General features: G+C 37.9%; 1 protein-coding gene across 13 annotated transcripts in view; it reads left to right on the top strand.

The window, feature by feature from the left end:
- The window catches only part of CLASP1 (cytoplasmic linker associated protein 1), a 169,046-nt gene that overhangs the window by 93,498 nt on the left and 56,502 nt on the right, over window positions 1-19,046 (top strand). For 3 of the 13 annotated variants that reach the window (XM_046657658.1, XM_046657661.1, XM_046657665.1), the window contains 7 exons: window positions 9,624-9,727; window positions 11,601-11,624; window positions 12,935-13,179; window positions 15,038-15,101; window positions 16,566-16,646; window positions 17,414-17,416; window positions 17,611-17,774. In XM_046657658.1, coding sequence (XP_046513614.1) covers window positions 9,624-9,727; window positions 11,601-11,624; window positions 12,935-13,179; window positions 15,038-15,101; window positions 16,566-16,646; window positions 17,414-17,416; window positions 17,611-17,774 — 685 coding nt within the window. Of the gene's footprint in view, window positions 1-9,623; window positions 9,728-11,600; window positions 11,625-12,934; window positions 13,180-15,037; window positions 15,102-15,182; window positions 15,186-16,565; window positions 16,647-17,413; window positions 17,417-17,610; window positions 17,775-19,046 lie in introns of all 13 variants that reach the window. The other 10 variants (XM_046657663.1, XM_046657668.1, XM_046657664.1 and 7 more) reach the window with 6 other exon arrangements.

Below are 19,046 nucleotides of genomic sequence, written 5' to 3'. Positions count from 1 at the left end.
TTACGTGTGTACATTTTCTCACAGTACCCTTCTCCTTTAAATGATGGCACTCCTTCTTCCTGACCTTCCTAAGGGGAGGCTGAGACCCAGAGAAGCTAAGTGTCTGGACCAGTGAGTTAGCATGGAATTGGAGAGGTCATTTCATAAGTTAGTTGTTGAGCGATGCTCTAAGGATAAGCAGTGTTGCTTTGTTGGTTCTAGGTAGCTTCTCGTTTATCAGTGGGATCAGTAGATACTCACTAGTTTTTTAAGGGTTTAATTTAGCACCTGCTGCTTTTGCCCTGATTGTACGAGCTGTTTAGAATGTTGTATAGAATTGCTGACTAGGCCCTGCTCCTTTGAGTGGAAACTCAGTCCTTTCGTGTCACTATGGGAAATGGAAGGAGAATTTAGGAATTACTAGAGAATTCCAAATGCAGGCATGTTTTGACTGATTGTTCAGATTGCACTCCTGTGCTTGACCCTTCCTTGTTTGTCAGGGCAGACCTAAGCATTTGAACATCACATATGTACCTTTGGGGTCTAGTCAACTCTAGCACCGAGAGAGAAGGCAATAGGAAGTTGGTTTGGTTTTTCACATCCGTGTTCTTATTTTGTCAGAGAGTTTCATAATTCACTTTTGTAAGACATTCTTGTTGGAGTTTGGCCATACAATAAATCTACCTTTGCTCTGAAATAGTAGGCTATACTCATTGCAATATAGTAAACATGGCTGTTTTTACATTAGTGAATCAAGTTTATTTTTTCCAAAATTTCTGAGAAAGACATTTTTATCCTGTCTAGAATTGGTAGATCCTTTCAAGATGGAAATATTTATTGTCTCCAGGAGCTATTATGCAGGTGGCTACACATAGTCAGTATGCAAAGTTCTTTCTGAGTATTTTGCCAGTACTGTATTTCTGTTTTCTCAAATTAAATTGAAAAACAAGGGCATCATAGTCGTCTTTTGAGCTTTACAGCCAAGTTATATCAGACCGTAGATTATTCATGTGACTCTGTCTTCTCAGTGTTTTGTAATGTGAGAACAGTAAAATCCATAGATAATCTTAAAGTCATTGGTGGTTGTCAGGGCGGTGGAGGGATCTTTGAACACGAATGTTGGGACTGTCAGTCCACATACCATAGAGTCATGTGTCAGGCTGGGGAAGTGAAAGCGCTTGAGTAGGAACCACAGGCAAACCTTTTTGGATTCCCACCAGAAAAGCAGAAATTAAATGGTGGGACCAATAAATAAAGGAATAGCATTCCCAACTCTTTATATCTGTTGGTTTAGATAATTAAATATATTTGAAGCATCTACGCACTTATTCAAAGTGGGTAGGTTCTCCAGCTGTGTCAGTCCTTACAAATTCTCTTTGTAAAAAAGGCCATACTGGGAGAAGTTGAACCCTCTTGCTTTTAATTATGCAAGTTCATGGATTTCAGTGACGAAAGGCTTTATTCTGTTTTTTAATCCAAATTAACTTATATTTCTAAAAACCCTGGGCATATGAAAATGGCTTTGGTCTTTCATCATCTTGTTTGAGAAGTTTGTTAAAGCCATAAGAACTGATCATTTCTAGAAGGCTTTTTGATCTTATGTTTTCTGATGCCAGTTTGCTTTTTGGAAAGCTTTCTTTCATTTCTTACATTTAGGCGTCTTTTCACCTTCATTCTAAAGCCCACAGCTTTCTGAGGCATTGAGCAGAATCGAGTTTTAATCCAAACCCTCTCCTGTTGTTGGCACGTCAGTCAGTGAGACCTCCACATGGATAGGTGCTCAGTCATCAGAACTGCCAGCGCAGACAATGTCGTGATTACATTAACAGAATGTGACTGACGTTTTGTGAGTTTTTCTGTCTTCATTAAACTTGTTCACCTTCTCTGAAACCCCTCATGCTGCACACTAGCACGGAGCAGCCGTATCCCTCGACCCAGCATGAGTCAGGGGTGCAGCCGCGATACCAGCCGTGAGAGCAGCCGAGATACAAGCCCTGCTCGGGGCTTTCCTCCACTTGGTGAGTACATGTAGGCGCTGACTCTCGGAGCAGAGCTCCCTCCCCTGCTCCAGATGCTTGTCGGAGACACTGCTGGGTGGAATGACCTGCTTTCCCTCCTCTGCTGTCCTTGTGGTCCTTTCTTCTTTCTTTCCTCTTCCTTAGTCACCCTTTGTTGTCCCCCTCTGCATGCTTGAATTTTGGCAATTTTCAATTTTTATATATTAGAGGAAAAAAGCACCACTTCACTCTGTACTGTTGGCATTTATGACTGCTTGCTACCAGGCAAGCCCATCTGTGTGGGAATTTCTAACACAAGCTCAGCTCAAGTTCACTGCTGCTTAAAAGGAGCGTTAATCCAAAGTTTATTCTTAGTCATTGAATTTCTACTATTTGTTTTTAATTTTACCAGAGATCAGACCATACAGGATTCAATTCAAAGAAGGAAAAAAGATAAAATCATTATAATGTTTAGGAAACTAAATGTGCTCAGTTTAGGGGTGATAACGTTAATCTAAAAAGCAGCATGAGTGAAGATGTTAGCCGTGCTTTTGTGAAATAGTCATTTCAAAGCTTTCTTTAAAGCAATCTAAAAACAGCTTTTTGATAAACTGCTTAGCTGTACAGCCCAATGCAAAACTTTATTGACATGTTAATTATGCAGATATTTTCATTCTTCCTGGGCTCAATAGACTACTTAATGTCTGTGACCTGACGCCATCCCAGGACAAAAGTTACAATATTCGGTCACCATGAGGTGGTATAAGTACTGTATCTCGGATCACTAGCCAGGTGCCAGAATTGGGCTGCTCATCCGCCCCACCCCCTGCCCTCAGTCTTTTCATAGCCAGAATTTGTGTTTTGACAGATTCTAGGATTCAAGAAAAACAAGAAAAAAAAAGAAACATATATCCTTTATAGAATATTGTATTTACCTATTCTTCTTAGTTTTAATAGTCCTGCTTTTCTCTAAAATGGACATATAATATACCTTTTTGTCTAGTGCAAATTATTAATCCCCCAGGACGTCTGTTAACACATTCTTTCACAAAAAAAGAAATATTTTGTATTCTTCAGTAATTGTGTTTTAGTTCTGACATATTAAGTGCTGTACAGCTGTGCATTTTCCTCTGGATAAGCTTAGCAGGTAGACAGCATGTCGTGGCAGTGAGGCCAGGCCTGGAGTTGCTATACGGAACGACAGCCAGCAGCAGTCTGTTGTCCGACTCTGTGTAACAGGTCTTTCACACATAAAAATGTCATTACAGAAGACGGCTGTTAGATCAAAGGCATAAAGTCTTAATATTTGCCCATGTCTCCTTCTCATGTCATACACTTCTTCTCAATATCTTTTTTTCCAAATCAATATCAATAATCAAAATCTAGATACAGTTCTTTCTGACTCCTTGTCCTTTATAAAGGTGAGAGAAAGAGCAGGTAAAAAGATGCAGAAGCTCTGCCAGATGGTCCACTTGACTTAGGGAGAAAATACCGTTGTGAGACGTTCTTCCTGATTAGCATGAGACCCTCAGTGGGGCAGCTTCTCTGGTACACGGCAGCTGTTCCACAGCAACCCGGAAGCATTAGGTCAGCATTCTCAACAAACCAGGGGCGGCAATGCTGTTTTTTTCTGAATGAACTGGTGATTTTTCCTTTTAGGTTAAGGCTGTGTATTTATGCCTCCTTGCTCACTATTTGACCTTCCCAACAACCTATTATATAAGTGAATAATTCAATCTGTTTATTGGTTATTTTGTCTCTTAGAGGCAATTCAGTGTTTTTATTTCATACATGTACTAGTATTTTTGTTACTGTCCAGGGAAGCAACATTTGTAATCCAGCATGTGGTCTCTGGACCAGGCAAGGTATGCTGAATTCTTGAGGTCCTAATTGAAGCCTGAGTGGTTGAGTGATCTAGTCTGTTTGTCACTCTCTTTGGTGAAATGGATCTGCTTAAGTGTCTTGGTAACAGCCCAGAATGTTGAAATGTGTAATTGCTACTACCAAGGCAGAAGATGTGGGTGCAGGTATTTCCCTTTCTTAACGAACTCCACCATCAGCTCATGTCTTCTGTTGCGGTCAAGGCAATAATTAACATCCTTTCAGCTGAATTTTTATATCATGCCTTTTTTTTCCTCCTTGGGTTAAATCTGATCATAAAACTTCTGTTCAGCGAGAACAACAGCAGTGCTCGTGTGTACCTGGCACCATTCTGAGCAGTCAGTAAGCACACTGTGGTCCCTGTTCACCCTCTGGGACAGGTATTATCATCCATCTTTTACAGATGACAAAACAGAGACTTAGGGAGAGTAGCTCACTCTCTCAAGGTCACACAGCTAAGTGGTGGAGCCAGGTTTTTTATCCAGGTCTTAACGTCAAAGGTTGGCTCTTTGTCTGCCTCATTTGAAAGCAGTCCTGATAATTTGGCATCTTTCATTTGTTCCTCCGAAGTGTATTAAATACTTTCTGTGAGGCCTTTCCAGGCTTAGGCACAGAGAAAGTGCTCAGTGATGTTTCAGAATCATAATTTCCAGGCTTGGGGTTTGGACCTGGGAATTCATAGATAAGTCCCAGAGGTTATTGTCCCCAGGGAACTTACTGTGCCCTTCAGCAAATGTCAAGTTTCCTCCTTTTCTCGTTCACTTTAGTAATCATTTCCCACCCCCTTATAAATTAATGAGGTTTTGTTTTAGTGCTCCTTTGAATCAACTTATATAGCCAACCTCCACTTAAAAAACAAAAGGAAATGAAAGTAATTATGTTTCAGTGATATATATTGGTTTTAAGTTTGCATTTATTACAGGGTTGTTTTGGACCATTTTAATGATATGAATATACATTTTATATATATATGGTTACAGTGCCAACTTTTAAGTGAAACTTAGGGCTGTAGGACTCTGCTGTAAATCAAGCTGTGATGAAAGTGGGTCCACCTGGGATTCCATTGTTGGGTCTTCAGTTGAGAACATGACAAAGGACAGGTTTACTGTAGAATATTCTGTTGAAACAGAACCCCAAAGGACAACTTTATAAGGAACTTTAAGATGAGGCATTGCTTAAAAGCTGTTCTCAGTTGAAACTGTCAGGTACAATACTGATATGGTTGTACATTATATGAATAGTTTGCTTCAGTCTTACAGAATATTTTGCCAACTTCCTTATTTAAGGAAAGTGATTATTTTATAATAGCTGTTTTAGAGACTGCTGATTTATTTTTATGCGTCTTGAGTAATTAGGAATTTTCTTTTCCTTTTGCAAACTGGTAAAAATCTGTCCTCATTAACTAGGCAACCTTTGCTATTTAATACCACTTATACTACAATATGCACATTTCATAAAGTGACATGAGCTTAAATAAATAAAATTATATTGAAGAGTTTGAGGTTTTCATATTTTTGTGACTAAGTGTGTAAGCATGAACGTGTACAGGATACCATACTCTAGCAGCGTGGGGGAAGTAGCACTGCTTAGTGTAACTTTGTTAAATCTCTGACTTTTCTGTGGCACAATCACCATGTTCTTTTCAGAACAATGAATAGAAGTACATTATCTTTTGGGTTTTTTCTGAGGTAAAGAAAAGCCATATATTGCAAGGCACTTCGGTTAATAAATTCGTGTTTTGAACCAAGTCTATATTTCGTAATTATTTTTAAAAGTTATTCTCTCCACATGAGAATGAATTTTAGCATATATTTTTTCCTATAGGTGAATTAATATGCTTATTATGAATATTTGCTAATAAAATATTTAATGTCTAAGTGTTAATTGGAGCTTACTCTTAACCATTACTGCCACCACCACCCCACCAGCACTACTTCTGTTACTGCTATCATTTATTCTGTGCCTGACACTGTTTTAAGTGCTTTATAGATGATCTCTTTTCATCTCTTAACTCCCAAGAGGTAGGTACCATTACTGGCACCATTGTACAGATGAGGGAACTGAGACAGAGAGGGTTAGTACTTGTCAAGGTCCTATAGCGAGTTGTGATCAAATGAGGATTGACCCCCCCATTGTGTTACAGAGCCAGTGCTCATAACCAGAAGATTGCAAATGCTTCTCCAAGGAAGGTCATTAAACTTAGTACAACTAACTTTCCAACAATTAAACAATAAGTCAGTTAATAATTAGGATATTCGTGAAACACAATAATACAAATTTTGACTGAGGAAAATGGCATTCCAGTTGTTGAGTCCCCTTCTTGTGATTCATTCTATTTCTGTTCAGATAACATTATAAACTTCTCTGCTTTTGTTTTTGGTGCATGGTCACGTGTGCATCACATACTTATGAGACATCTCGTGAGCTGAGTTGGTAATCCATCCTCTGCTGTTCCACCGTGGGGTTTAGGTGGTGCTCGGTGGCTCCTGATGTTCTTCGTGTTGCATATTTCCATAATGGCTGCTAGAGGCTTCATGGCGTGAATATAAACCTGGAGTCTGAGCTAGTTGATGCATAAGGAGCACCTTAAAGAGTGCCTTTGTTGTGCCTGTATGTTTACCAGCTGTGTGAGAGCCAGCAGGCTGCCATGGACTTTGGGAATCGGCACTTGCTATCCATTCATATCCAGCGCCATTTCTTTTCATGAGAAGACATGGTCTTCTGGGGAGCAGTCCCTGCACTTCCCTTGGACTGTGGCATATTCTGTCTCGGGTACTTCTCTGTTAATCCTGTGGGTGTTGCCGTTCCTTTTACCTGCAGCCTCTCGACGTCATTCCAGGTCCACTAGTGCTCTCTCCACTGCTGAATCTGTTGGGCAGTCAGGTGAACAAGTGCTAACTGCATGACTTGGCTTCTTCATATGTTCTAGTTTCACACTCATTTTAACATTTGTTTTCATCAGTGTTGGCTAGCACTTGGCATGTATGCACCTCATTTTTTTTTCTCCAATGTGCTTTTATTTTTTTAAGTTGTTGAATGTTTATGGTTCTGTTAATAGGCCATAGATGCTCTATAGCCTGTTGTACATCATTTCTCCAGTGTTCATATTTATGTTAAAACAAAACAAAAAAAGAGGGAAGTGCTTCTTCCCTCTTCCACTCCCTCTCCCAGGCAAACAACAACCCAAAATAGGTATTGTGAAGGGTCCCTGTGGGGAGATGGGGTATAGATGTCGTCAACAGAGTCTTTCATCTCCAAAGTCTTTGCTCCCGATAAAGTGTTGATTACTGATGTTAGTTATTAGCATCAGGTTCTAGGTATTTGGAGGTCCTTTCAGTTACCACGTTTCAAATTATAGCGTATGTAATTTCATATGTATGAAAATAAATGGATGGTCCTAAAACTTTTATGAAAAAGCGAGATCTCAATTCAGATAATTGAATCAGGCCAAAGGTAGCCTTTGCAGCCTGTGGACCCCAAATGTTCCATCTCAGCCCTGTTTGAACAACACCAAAAATCCCCTGGTTAGCCATTGGGGCAAAAAGAAAGCATACTGTAATGTATTGATTTGCCCGATTTAACTGGCATCATTTTGATATGCTAACAGCCCCTAATGACTACAGTTTTCTCAACTGACTAAGGCACAGTCTATTCAGTCGCAGACTGTTGATGGTGATAACTGTGACCAATTTACTCAGAGAGTTTCTCTGTTCCTCTAAATGAAGCCAGCTATTCATTTTATTATGTATACTCTGATCAGTACATTCCCCTGAAGTATGGGCCAGACTGAGGGCACAGTCATATGTATCCATCTCTTGGAAAATGGAGCTTCATAATAGTATCAGAGCAGTGAAAATGGAGAACACATTTTGGTCTGGTGAAACAGAAGGCTTATAATTTTGCTTAGATCCAGACAAGCATTTCCCATTAAGATTTGAAATTCAAATTATCTATGATATAGATCAAATAATCTGCAGTCACTATGTATGGCAAAGCTGTATGCATCTGGGAAGCACAAAATAATTGCATTGTTCTTACAGTTTTAATTTTGTGTCTGAAAGATCAGTACTATCCCTGGAGCAAGATTGCTGGCATGAGACCTACTTTTTTTTCTTTTTAAAATTTTTTTTAGATTCTGTTTTATTTAAGTTTATGCTGGGTAATTTTTAAATGGCTTATAACTGAATTACTTTCATTCTGTTACTCATAAATCCCTTACTATCTACCCTTTTTTAATGGAAAAAAAACGACTTGAACAGAGACCATTTATAAAATTATGTGCACAATAAATCTCAAATTTACACTTGTTTCATGTTTCAACTGATGATTTATATATATATAACTATCATTGTTTTGTGGTCTCTAGTTTATGTGGCACATTAAATCACCTTTTAAACATATTAACGACTAACATGACATTCAGTATGATCAGCAATTGCATTAAAAAAGGGGATAGTGTGACATACAGTTTTTGTTTCTTTATGAAAATTCATGACTGTATAACTTTTTTGATTAGAAGTGTTTAAATATTTTTCTTTTTTATGGCTGTGGAAGGTATAATGTTTTGAAACTGACATTTTAAAAACTCTAAACAACACTGCACTCTTAAAGTTCACCAGTTTTGTAGGTGATGTTACATATCTAAAATTTTAAATATCTCATTTTATAGGAAAGATCAATTCATGTGAAACAGATACTAGCTTTCCTTTTACTGTAAATGCTTTATTACTAGAATATGGCTAATACAGAGATTTTCCTCATCCAAGCAGTGTCTTATTTGTTAACAAAAAGAAAGCATTTTTTATCTTACATCCTCTTCCCAGGTTTTTTATATATTAGCACTTTAAGTAAGAAACTTTTCCCAGTCGATGGTGATGACGCCTATGAAGTATAATTTGCACTGACTTTCTCCTGTGATAGTCTTAATCTCAGCACTTCTTAAGGAAGGCTGGTCAGCTGACTTAATGGGACTTCAAAAAGTTAGTCTTTATTGTCCATGATCATTAACAAGCTTAGAATAGTTGTTTGAACTGCTAAAATTTGTTTTAAATTCTTTGGATTCTGTCCATTTTGTTTACGTGTATAAAGAGTATCATTTAAGAATGTTTTGAGGGACTCAGGAAAAATTTATACTGATATTATCTGGATTATTAATATTTTGCAGTGAAAAAAAGTGCTAGCTTTTTGTCTTATTATTACAGAATTTTAATAAATTTATTTTTAATATCCTTTGGTGACAGACATCACGATGAACAAGTACGTAAAATTCATTGAGCTTAATTTAAGAACAATTAAAACAATTGTGACACTAATGAAAGTTTGCACAGAGATCAATTTAATACATTTGTTTCAAATTTTAGCTTGATTGCATATTGCGTTAGAACCCATTTGTCAAACAATAAAGCTTTCTGATTAGTTTGACCAAACATCAGGGCCACTTGCCTCTAAATCAAATCCTAAATAGATTAAAAGCCCAGTTCCCTTCGGTAAAAGTTCTCTCCCTTCCATGTCTCAACACTTTTCAAAACTAAAACAGCATTAAAGAACCATTTTACCTGTCAAGACGCTTTGTGGCACTGTAGTAAGAAATGTGAACAACTTAACATCTGCCACTGCTAAACCAGTCAAGTGTAGTTAACACTACAAGTGTAGTTAAAATTGGCTGGAGATTTTTCAGGCCAGTGGGAAGAGGCAGGAGCCCTTGCAAAGAACTGAGAAAATTAGAATTAAAGTGACATATCTTTTGCTTTTGTTTTTTTTAAATAGACCGATTCGGGCTTGGCCAGGCAGGAAGAATACCTGGTTCTGTAAATGCCATGCGAGTTTTGAGCACAAGTACCGATCTTGAGGCTGCTGTTGCTGATGCTTTGGTAAGAGTCACAGTGTGTGTAGCGTCTCTTTAAATTACTCATCCACATTTTTCTGTCTTCACAGGAAATTGCCTCCAAATCGGGTTACTAAATCATCTTTGACACCCTTTAAAATTGTGTAAATTTATATTATTATTACTTTCTTCTTAGACTTTTATCTCTCTACATAGGTGAATATTGGCCTTACAAAAAAATATTAGCATCAAGAATTTCTTCTGTATTCCTCAGTATCAAGGAATTTTTGATGACATTGGGCTTCTCTGATGTCATTGGGCTTCTTTTTTTTGTCTTTTTATCCATGTTTTTTTCCAGCATTTGTGTTTTCCATTCTGTTGCTTCTATTGCTTTACAGGCTTTGATGGCATAGCCTAAACATATCATTATAATAATAGGTAATAAAGTTTGTGGTTTGAAAATCTTGCATTTATTTCATTACCTCACTAGTTGCATATGATTTTTTATTTGATTTTTTTTTTAAATGGGGCCTTAAGTCATTATTTGAGGAAACTTTCCCAGGTTTTAAGATGAGCTCTTTGAGGATATGAAGCACTGATGGAATGTCTTTTTGCATCATTATAATGTAGTAGCTAAAAATCCATATTAAGTGATTAGAGATCCTTAAATTTGTGGTTATAGCAAAAAGTTCCTTGGTAGAATCAGCTTGTGGTCACATTGCTTTTTAAGATGCATTTCAGCTGGTAGTAACACAGCCTCTTGCATATTCTGGTTTATGTGCTCAGCATTTAAAATAGATATTCTTTTGAACTGTCTGATCTCTGGCCTTGCTTGTGCTGTTTTAAGATTTATCCTTTTCTAAGGAAAAAAGTATTATAATACCTTGCTTTCAGACCCTGAAGTTTTAAATCCAGCCATGGTTCATCTCATCAAAATTTTATAGTCTGTGGCTACAGAGTTTCTAACTTTCATCTCTTCCTGTCTCTCCCTCACTTATTCCTGCTCAGTCAGATCTTTTTGCAAGCATCTGTGAGCAAGCAGGTTGCCGCTCTCATAATGCTTTCCCTGTAAGCAAGGGCTTTCTGGCCAGCTCTATTCATCAGCCTTATATGTAGAAGGGCCTTTTTTCCTAGTAGGTACTGGAGTTCAGGATAACTGCTCTAACCACGACTTTAATTTAAGAGTCACGAGCTGGGACATAATTCTGTGAAGCTGTTTTTCTCCAAGGTGCAGGATTTAGAATCTGTCTCTTATTCATTTAGAGACCCTAGGAAGTGGAGGTCAGAGGGGTGGGAAACGATGGATGTGCGAAATCCTTAGTTAAATGGGACTTCCAGTTAAGGCGGAGGAGTTTCTTAGTTCTTTAAAGAACTGTGTAAGGGACTGTGTACAAAGTTCTGGGAGGCAGAATGGGACTTGGGAGTTAGAGCTGTGTCTTTACTTGACTTGGGCTTTTCTCTGAGCTCTAGCTCCCCTAATACTCATGCTGTCCTTACTGCTTTTTCTCCAAACTGCTTGGTTTCTCCGAGTGACCTGCTTCAGAAGAGAAAGCGCAGGAATGGTACACAGTCCTTACCTCCCAGAATAGAAGCCCCAGGGCAGACAGGCTCTATCATAGAAATAGACAACAGAATTAATGGTGACTTTAGAGATGTATCTCAGTGGTATGTGGAGAGTTTTAGCAAAGAATTGTAGCATGTGCTGGAAGGTCTTAGAAGAGGTGTAGGAGGGTTAGGAAATGCCATTGTGAAAGCATTCTTTATTATTATTCGCTTGATGTGAATCGCTTGCTAACCTGTATTTTGGTTTGCTAAGATATGTTTTGCTGTACACTTTTGTTGCAAGAACAATCCCCACATATGCTTCTGACATAATTCTCTATGCTTTTTCCCCATCCTCAATATTTTCCTGCCTACAGCTGTTAGGAGACTCCAGGAGCAAGGTACCAGTGCTTTAACTTTTGTTTTACAACTTTATTTTTTCTGTTGCGAGTATATTTCCTTTAGAAGCTAGTGAAAGCAACGAAAAATACCGTGTTGTTTAGAAGTTTTGGTCTGAATTATGATATTGTTATATCTGGTGAAGCTTTCGTTAGTGATGGAATCAGTCATCTCTCACATTTGTTTTAGTATTTATTTTGAATGTCAAGCTCTGCTCCTTCTATTAGTGTTTATTTTATTTATTAACCCAGATTGTGTCCACTCTTATGTCATCTTTATTTCATGAATGGATTTATTTAACATTTTTCTTATTTTAGGACTCTAGTTTACGTATAAGATGATGATATAATTTATCATCCTAACAAGGATTCATTTGAGAGTGAAAGGAGGTGCTCTTAGTAATTATGCTGGACAGTAAGCATGAGGCAGAACTTTGCTGAGCAAGTTGTGATGAATGTACAAGCCATATTATTAGGAAATTACATTTGTATGGTTTAAGTCAATAACTATTTGTTTTACTCTTAGAAAAATTGTATTGTATCAATTTTATCAATTTTATATAGCTCTTGCTGTATTATTTATGGGTTTAATTTACAGTTTTCTATGCAGGGTAAGAGAAATGAATGAAGCAGATAGTATAGTCTACAGGAAGCCTGTTTGTGTTGTAAAACTTAAGTAAGACCTTAATAAAAGTGGCTCAGATAATTTAAGAATCCTTTTACATAGGATACTCTGCCACTGATGTTTCAGTTTCAGACTTTCTTAAGGAAGCATGAATACTGAAACAAATTTCCCAATAGACCATGCTCGAGATATATTGCTTCTGGTTGGGAAGGGGCTGGTGTGCCCACATGCTAGCAATGTGTCAGGTGCTGAGCCAGGTTATTTAACATATAATGCCACTTAATCCTCACAACAAGCTTGTGAGAGGTCTAATTATCATCATCTCAAAGGTGGGGAAGCTGAAACACAAGGATTAGGAGGCCTTCCAAAGTCACATAACCAGTCAGTGGTGGCAGCAGGATTACAGCCAACGTTTGTCTGACTGAAAAGTCCACTCACTAGACTAGAACCATACTCTTTCCTCTCTGCTACGGATTGCTCTGCTTATTACACCTATTGGAAGTCTGCTTTTCTGTTTTTATTTCCCTAATCTGTAAGCACAGGGAAAGTGTGATGCGTTCGCCTTATGTGTGTGTGTCTTTCTTTTTACATTTAACTTTTTGTTGTTGATTTTGTTTGCTGTGACTCATGGTTATTTCACCCTTCCATTTCTTCCTCTATCACCCCAATCCCTCATTGGATCTGGCAGAAGAAGCCCGTGAGGAGGAGATATGAGCCATATGGGATGTATTCTGATGATGATGCCAACAGCGATGCTTCGAGTGTCTGCTCTGAGCGCTCATATGGTTCCAGGAACGGTGGCATTCCCCATTATCTGCGGCAGACCGAGGATGTAGCAGAAGTTCTCAACCACTGTGCCAGTTCAAACTGGTCAGAGAGGAAAGAAGGGCTTCTAGGCCTGCAGAACTTACTGAAGAGCCAAAGAACACTTAGGTGAGGACAAGAGGCCAAGGCTGTGAGCTAAGTTTGTGTCTCATATTATACTCATCAGGGCCTTAACTGGATTCCCTGTCACCTGTGGAGTCCTCATGAAGCTCCAGGCGCTGGGGCAGGCACTAAAGTTGCTGAGACGACTAAGACCTAGACTTTGCCTTCCAGAGACTTTGAAATAGCTGGCAAATACCCTGTAATTTATTAGGGTTGTAAAACATTTGGTTCACTTATGGTTCACATTTGTCAAGTAGATGTTATTTGAGAAGTCTTGGTACAGTTTGCAATTTAGGTAAAAAATAAAACAACCCTGCAGATTGGTACGGTTCATCACACTTTAGGGTTGTGAGTAAAATGATAGCAGTCTCAGTCTACAGTTTTTTAATACACATATGCATATATATAGCTTATAAATATGCATAGTAAGCAGGTACTAAAATGGATTCTCCAAAATAGTAATGGTATTATTTTTGCTTTTTTCTTTATGTTTCTGTATTTCACAAATTTTCTAAAATGAGCATGTATTGCACATACCAAAAAAGTGTGTGTTTATACCATATTTCATCAAATCTAAGGCATCATTGACACATTTTTATTTTATATCCCTCTAAAAAAAATGCTGCTTATTAAACCATGACAGTACTAGTTGTCATTGATTGTAAGATGAATCTCAAAATTACAGAGATACTAAAATGTGAAAAAGTGGACAACTTAGAATCCATGAAATATGGTGTATTCTATTATTTTGATAATTATTTTTAAGATAAATTGTGAGACTGGATACGTTTATGGTCGTAGATGGGTTCTGCAAAGCTAAGTGAGCATTGACTGATGAATCACTGTGCAGTAAGTGTGGCTCTCCAGTCTCAGTCTACCCTGCTCTCTTCGTGCCTGCCCGCTTTCCCCCATTATTCCATTCTGGTCTTGCGGGTGTCACAAGAAGTTTGTCATATGCCATTTGAAGTGCAGGTAGCCTCTGACATTCTAGTGATCTTTAAAAAAGCAAAATGAGGATGATTTGTCATGATTATTTTTCAAGAATCTCTTTAATTCTGTCAGTCTCGGTTTCTTGTTCTTAGTGTTTGCCAAGTATCCATTGAATAGTCTCTAGAAATCTATTGATTAACATTGATTTAATCAGGATTGCATGGTTGGTGATGATAAAGGATCATTGAACCAACTGTCTCATCTGTGTGAGGAGGGATTACTCAGGTCTGACTTGGGGAAGAGTTGACATTTCTAATCAAGCCTTGAAGTAAAATGAGACTCGGTAGCGCAGTTAAGGATAAGAAAAGCAAAGGGGCACTCATAAGAAATGAGTGTTTGCTTTGTCTCACGCTCAGCTGAGGCAGGATGTGGACTCTGCTTTCATCCTCTCAGCAGCTGTGTGAGGGAGCTCTTAGCCTTGTTGGACTGGTGTGGATGGAAAGGTGTCAGAGTCCTTTGTCTGCAACAGAACTGAGGTGAAAATCTACGTCTGTCTGACTCCAAAACACGTGCTTTTCCTAGTGTATCTCATTGCCTTTCACCTGTGGCAGGTGGAAAACAGACCTGGAATGAAATGAACAGGATTTAGCTCATGGCTTTGCCACTTCCACATATGTGAACTTAGGTGATCACTCTCTGAGATTCAGTTTCTTCATTTAAAAATGAGAACAAAACTATCATGATTTTATATTCCTATTTAATGTCATCATGAATTAAATGAGATAATTCATTTGTGAACAAAACTTTGTTATATAAAAATTATATAAAGCTTACGTAGTTGACAAATAAAAGGGTTTTTAAAAGCGAAGCTATAAATAATGTGTTGACTTACTAAGTTTTTTAAGTTCATTTGTTTCCGTCTAATTTTCTTTAGTCGAGTAGAATTGAAAAGATTGTGTGAGATCTTCACCCGAATGTTTGCTGACCCTCATAGCAAGGTGAGTCTGGGAGTCATGCTCTTACGTCTTCCTCTCTGCATGCCTCTGTGAGCTGTATAATGTCCTACTGCAGAGTGAGAGAGAGTTCCCCAAGTGCAGTTTAGACCTTACAGATTTAACACTAATTTCAGCAATAGTTTGTTACATCTTTTAAAAACGGAATTCTCGGAAACTTCAAATGTCCATAAAACTTTAAGTTAAATAAAGTGCATTTCAAGTAAAAGTTATGGAGAGAATCAAACGTAGTTCGTTCATTCAGCAGATGTTTTTGGGTACCTCCTGTTAGCCAAACAGTGGGCTAGGTGCTAGACTGTAACATTGTATTGTAACATAGTGCCTTTTTTTAAAAGTTGCAGTAATGAAGAAAATAATCAAGTATATAATTATTTGTTTATATCCCATGTGGGATTTGTCTATATAGAACAGGATAGAAAAATGGAAGCATTATGTAATGAATTTATTGGAAAACCAGGTTATTTCTCCAAATAGAATTTTGCTGTCCCCAAGAACTTGCTGGATGGTGGCCACTTAGCTGGTGCCCACACTTTCTCGGGCCCAAGGAGAGCCCTGAGCCTGAGGACTGTCTTTTTGACAAAGGAATCCCTGCCAAGGGGAAAACACCCAGGCATGAGGGACAAGGCCCTTTCTAGCAGTGCTGCTGAGACAGGGACCCTTTAAAAAAGTTTACTTGGAGTCTAGATTTTAAGTAAATACATTTGTTTTAGAGGAAGCCTTTAGAGACTGTTAGATGCTTTTAAAGAGTGAAAACGGGATGACGATATCAGGAAAGTTAAAGAGTGGATTAAGGACAGAAACTAAACTGTAGAAATTCACAGAACCTTAATCAGAATAAGCAAATCTTAAAAGCTTGACATGTAGGATTTAACTATCTTGTGCTGCAGTTTTCCTATTAAAAATGATCTCTTCTAAAGCTTACTGGGAGAAAGACACCTGTGATGGCCAGAAAGTCCAGCCAGTTATTGTGAGCTCCCTTCTTTTGCTACCCTTTCTTCTTCATAGGAATTGTCCTTGAAGTGTCAAACATCTATCCATCCATCCAATCATTCAGCGTTTACCGAGTACCCACTCTGGGCTAGGGATACAGAAAACAGCTAATGACCCCTGCCTTTTGAGATGCTCACGGGAGGCATAGGAGAATGAATGCAGGGGCTCTCCCCCTTTTTGGCAACAGTTCTCCTCAGTATGAGTCTTGAAGCATGTCTTAAAGTTCCTCTTGTGACCCTCACAGCAAGGTTAACATTAACAATATTAATAAAATCCAAGAAAGGTTGAGTTTGAGGGCCAGGTAGATATCCAACCATGTAATTATCAAGATTTTTCTTGAAGATAGTGTTAAAAGCAGCAAGATTTAAAGAATAAGAATAAGGTTCGTAAGATTTATAGCATAAGGGATGTTAGATGGTTTTGGACATTGATGAAATTTCTGTTACCTGTCACCTCTAGATTGCTGATTCAGAACCAGAATGTGAGGATAAAGAAGGAAATTTGTTTCCATCAGAAGGCTCTTGTACAGTGAGTTTGCAGGTCTCAGTTTAGTTCGTATTTGCTAGCTGCCTCTGAGCTGAGCCAGGAATCCCACAGCTGGGGCTCACTGACTCTTTTCATAGCTATCTCACGGGAGACCCCTGGTGGTTAATAGTTACTGTGCTAGAACTGAGTAGGTATGTGATAGCTGGGTTGTCCCAGGAGAGCAAGACTCCTTAACCAAGTAGGGGTACAGTGCTGCTTCTCTCTGAAATCCGCTCAGGGGTGTTCCAGTGTCTGTGGTCTGTCACACCTTAGACAGCAGTAGCGATTACACAGCGGCAGGGGAATTATGTGAGCCGCCAGTGTCTTTTATCCTAAGCCGTAGTCTTTTATAAAGATTCTTATGCCTTTTGTAGAACCTTTTTATAAAGATACTACTTTATAATATCTGAATTGGCTTATATCAAAATAGATGACTAAAATAAAAAGCAGTATATACAAAGGGTTTTTCCCCTCATCTTAGAATAGTATTTGTTGAATGCAAGATGATGAACAATAATAGTATAGAATTATGATGGTTAAAAGATTTTTTTTAAATGAAAGAAATAAAGAAAAGCCTCCAGGATTACACTGATATTTTTCATCCAAGTTAATTTCTCTCTGTACTGAATTTTAAAGGCATATCGAGGGAGGGGAGAATATTTTATCAGTTTGCAGCTTTTCAGGTCTTTTTAGAAACTGCATGAAAATGGTATTAATTCACTGTGGACTAACATGGAATTTGTTTTGTTGCATGACCTGGTTTGCTGTGGAATTCACAACAGAGAGTAAGTTCCAATCTTTTTTTCTTTATCTATCTTCTTTAATACATTTGCCTTCTATAATATGACTAGGTGTTAACAATGTTAACCTAAGTTATGAGAGTCTGGGCAAAGCCAGTATGGGCAAATTTACTGTTTTGGAGACTTTGGAGGAAATTAAAGGTAAATGTGTGAAATATTTGGTTTTCATTTGTGTCTAGGTTTTCAGCATGTTTTTGGAGACTCTTGTGGATTTTATAATAATTCATAAGGATGACTTGCAAGACTGGCTTTTTGTTCTTCTCACACAATTACTTAAGAAAATGGGTGCAGATTTACTTGGATCTGTGCAAGCAAAAGTTCAGAAGGCTCTAGATGTCACAAGGTAAGTGTTTAGGGGTTAGACAATTTTTTTCCCAGCTTTTGAGGTATAATTGACATATAATGTTCTGTAAGTTAACACATTAGTTAACACATCCTTCACCTCACACAATTACCATTTTTTTGTTGTTGCCGTGGTGAGAACATTAAGATCTATTCTCTTAGCAACTTTCAGGTGTCCAATACAGTATTGTTAATTATAGTCACCGTACTATACATTAGATCCCTCAGAACTTATTCATGTTATAACTGGAAGTTTGTACCCTTTGACCAACATCTTCCATTTCTCCCACCCCTCAGTCCCTGGTAACCACCATTCTGCTCTATTTCTTTGAGTTTGGCTTTCTTTGTTTTCTTAAGATTCCACATATAAGCCAGATCATATGGTACTTGTCTTTTTCTGTCTGGCTTATTTCACTTAGCACACTGCCTTTGGGGTTCATCCATGTTGTCACAAGTGGCATAATTGCCTTCTTTTTCATAACTGAATAATATTCCGTTGGTTATATACACCACGTTTCCATCTTGGCTGTTGCAAATAACACTACACTAAACATGGGATTAGATATCTCTTTGAGATAATGATTTCATTTGCTTTGGATATATGCTCAGAAGTGAAATTGCGGGATCATATGGTAGTTTATTTTTAATTTTTCAAGGAACCTCCGTGCTGTTTTCCAGAGTGCCTGTACCAATTTACGTTCCTGCCAACATTGCATGAAGGTTCCCTTTTCTCCACACCTTCACCAACACTTATCTCTTATCTTTTTGAGAATAGCTATTCTTACAGGCATGAGACGATATCTCATTGTGGTTTTGCTTTGCCTTTCCCTGGTGATTAGTGATTTTGAGCACCTTTTTGTATACTTGTTGGCCATTTATATGTCATCTTTGGGAAAGTGTCTGTCTATTCAGGGAGCTACACCTTTTTGACATTCTAAGACTGTTGTAGGTGGTTTCTTGCCATTCTTTTCTTTTACCCATGGTTTTTGTCACCCGCTTGAATATCTACTCTCTTATTCAGTTCCCACATTCTCTTGTTAACGTATTTGTTGAAATGTCCCACCAATCCGTGAGATGAAATACCCATATCTTCCTTGAGTTGGCATTATTTTTGTGAATGCCTAAGACAAATGTAAAAAGAAATGTAAAACTTTGAAAATTGATTCTCTTCTCTTTAAAAATCACTTTAGAATATTTATTTACATTCTTCTGAAGACCTCAGTATTTTTAATACTTCAATTTCTTATAAGTCACAGAAGAAGTTTTTCTATCT

Source organism: Equus quagga, chromosome 4 (assembly GCF_021613505.1).
Source record: "Equus quagga isolate Etosha38 chromosome 4, UCLA_HA_Equagga_1.0, whole genome shotgun sequence".
Lineage (NCBI taxonomy): Eukaryota > Metazoa > Chordata > Mammalia > Perissodactyla > Equidae > Equus > Equus quagga.
Note: the sequence above shows the minus strand (reverse complement) of the source record. Positions and strands in the feature narration are given on the sequence as shown.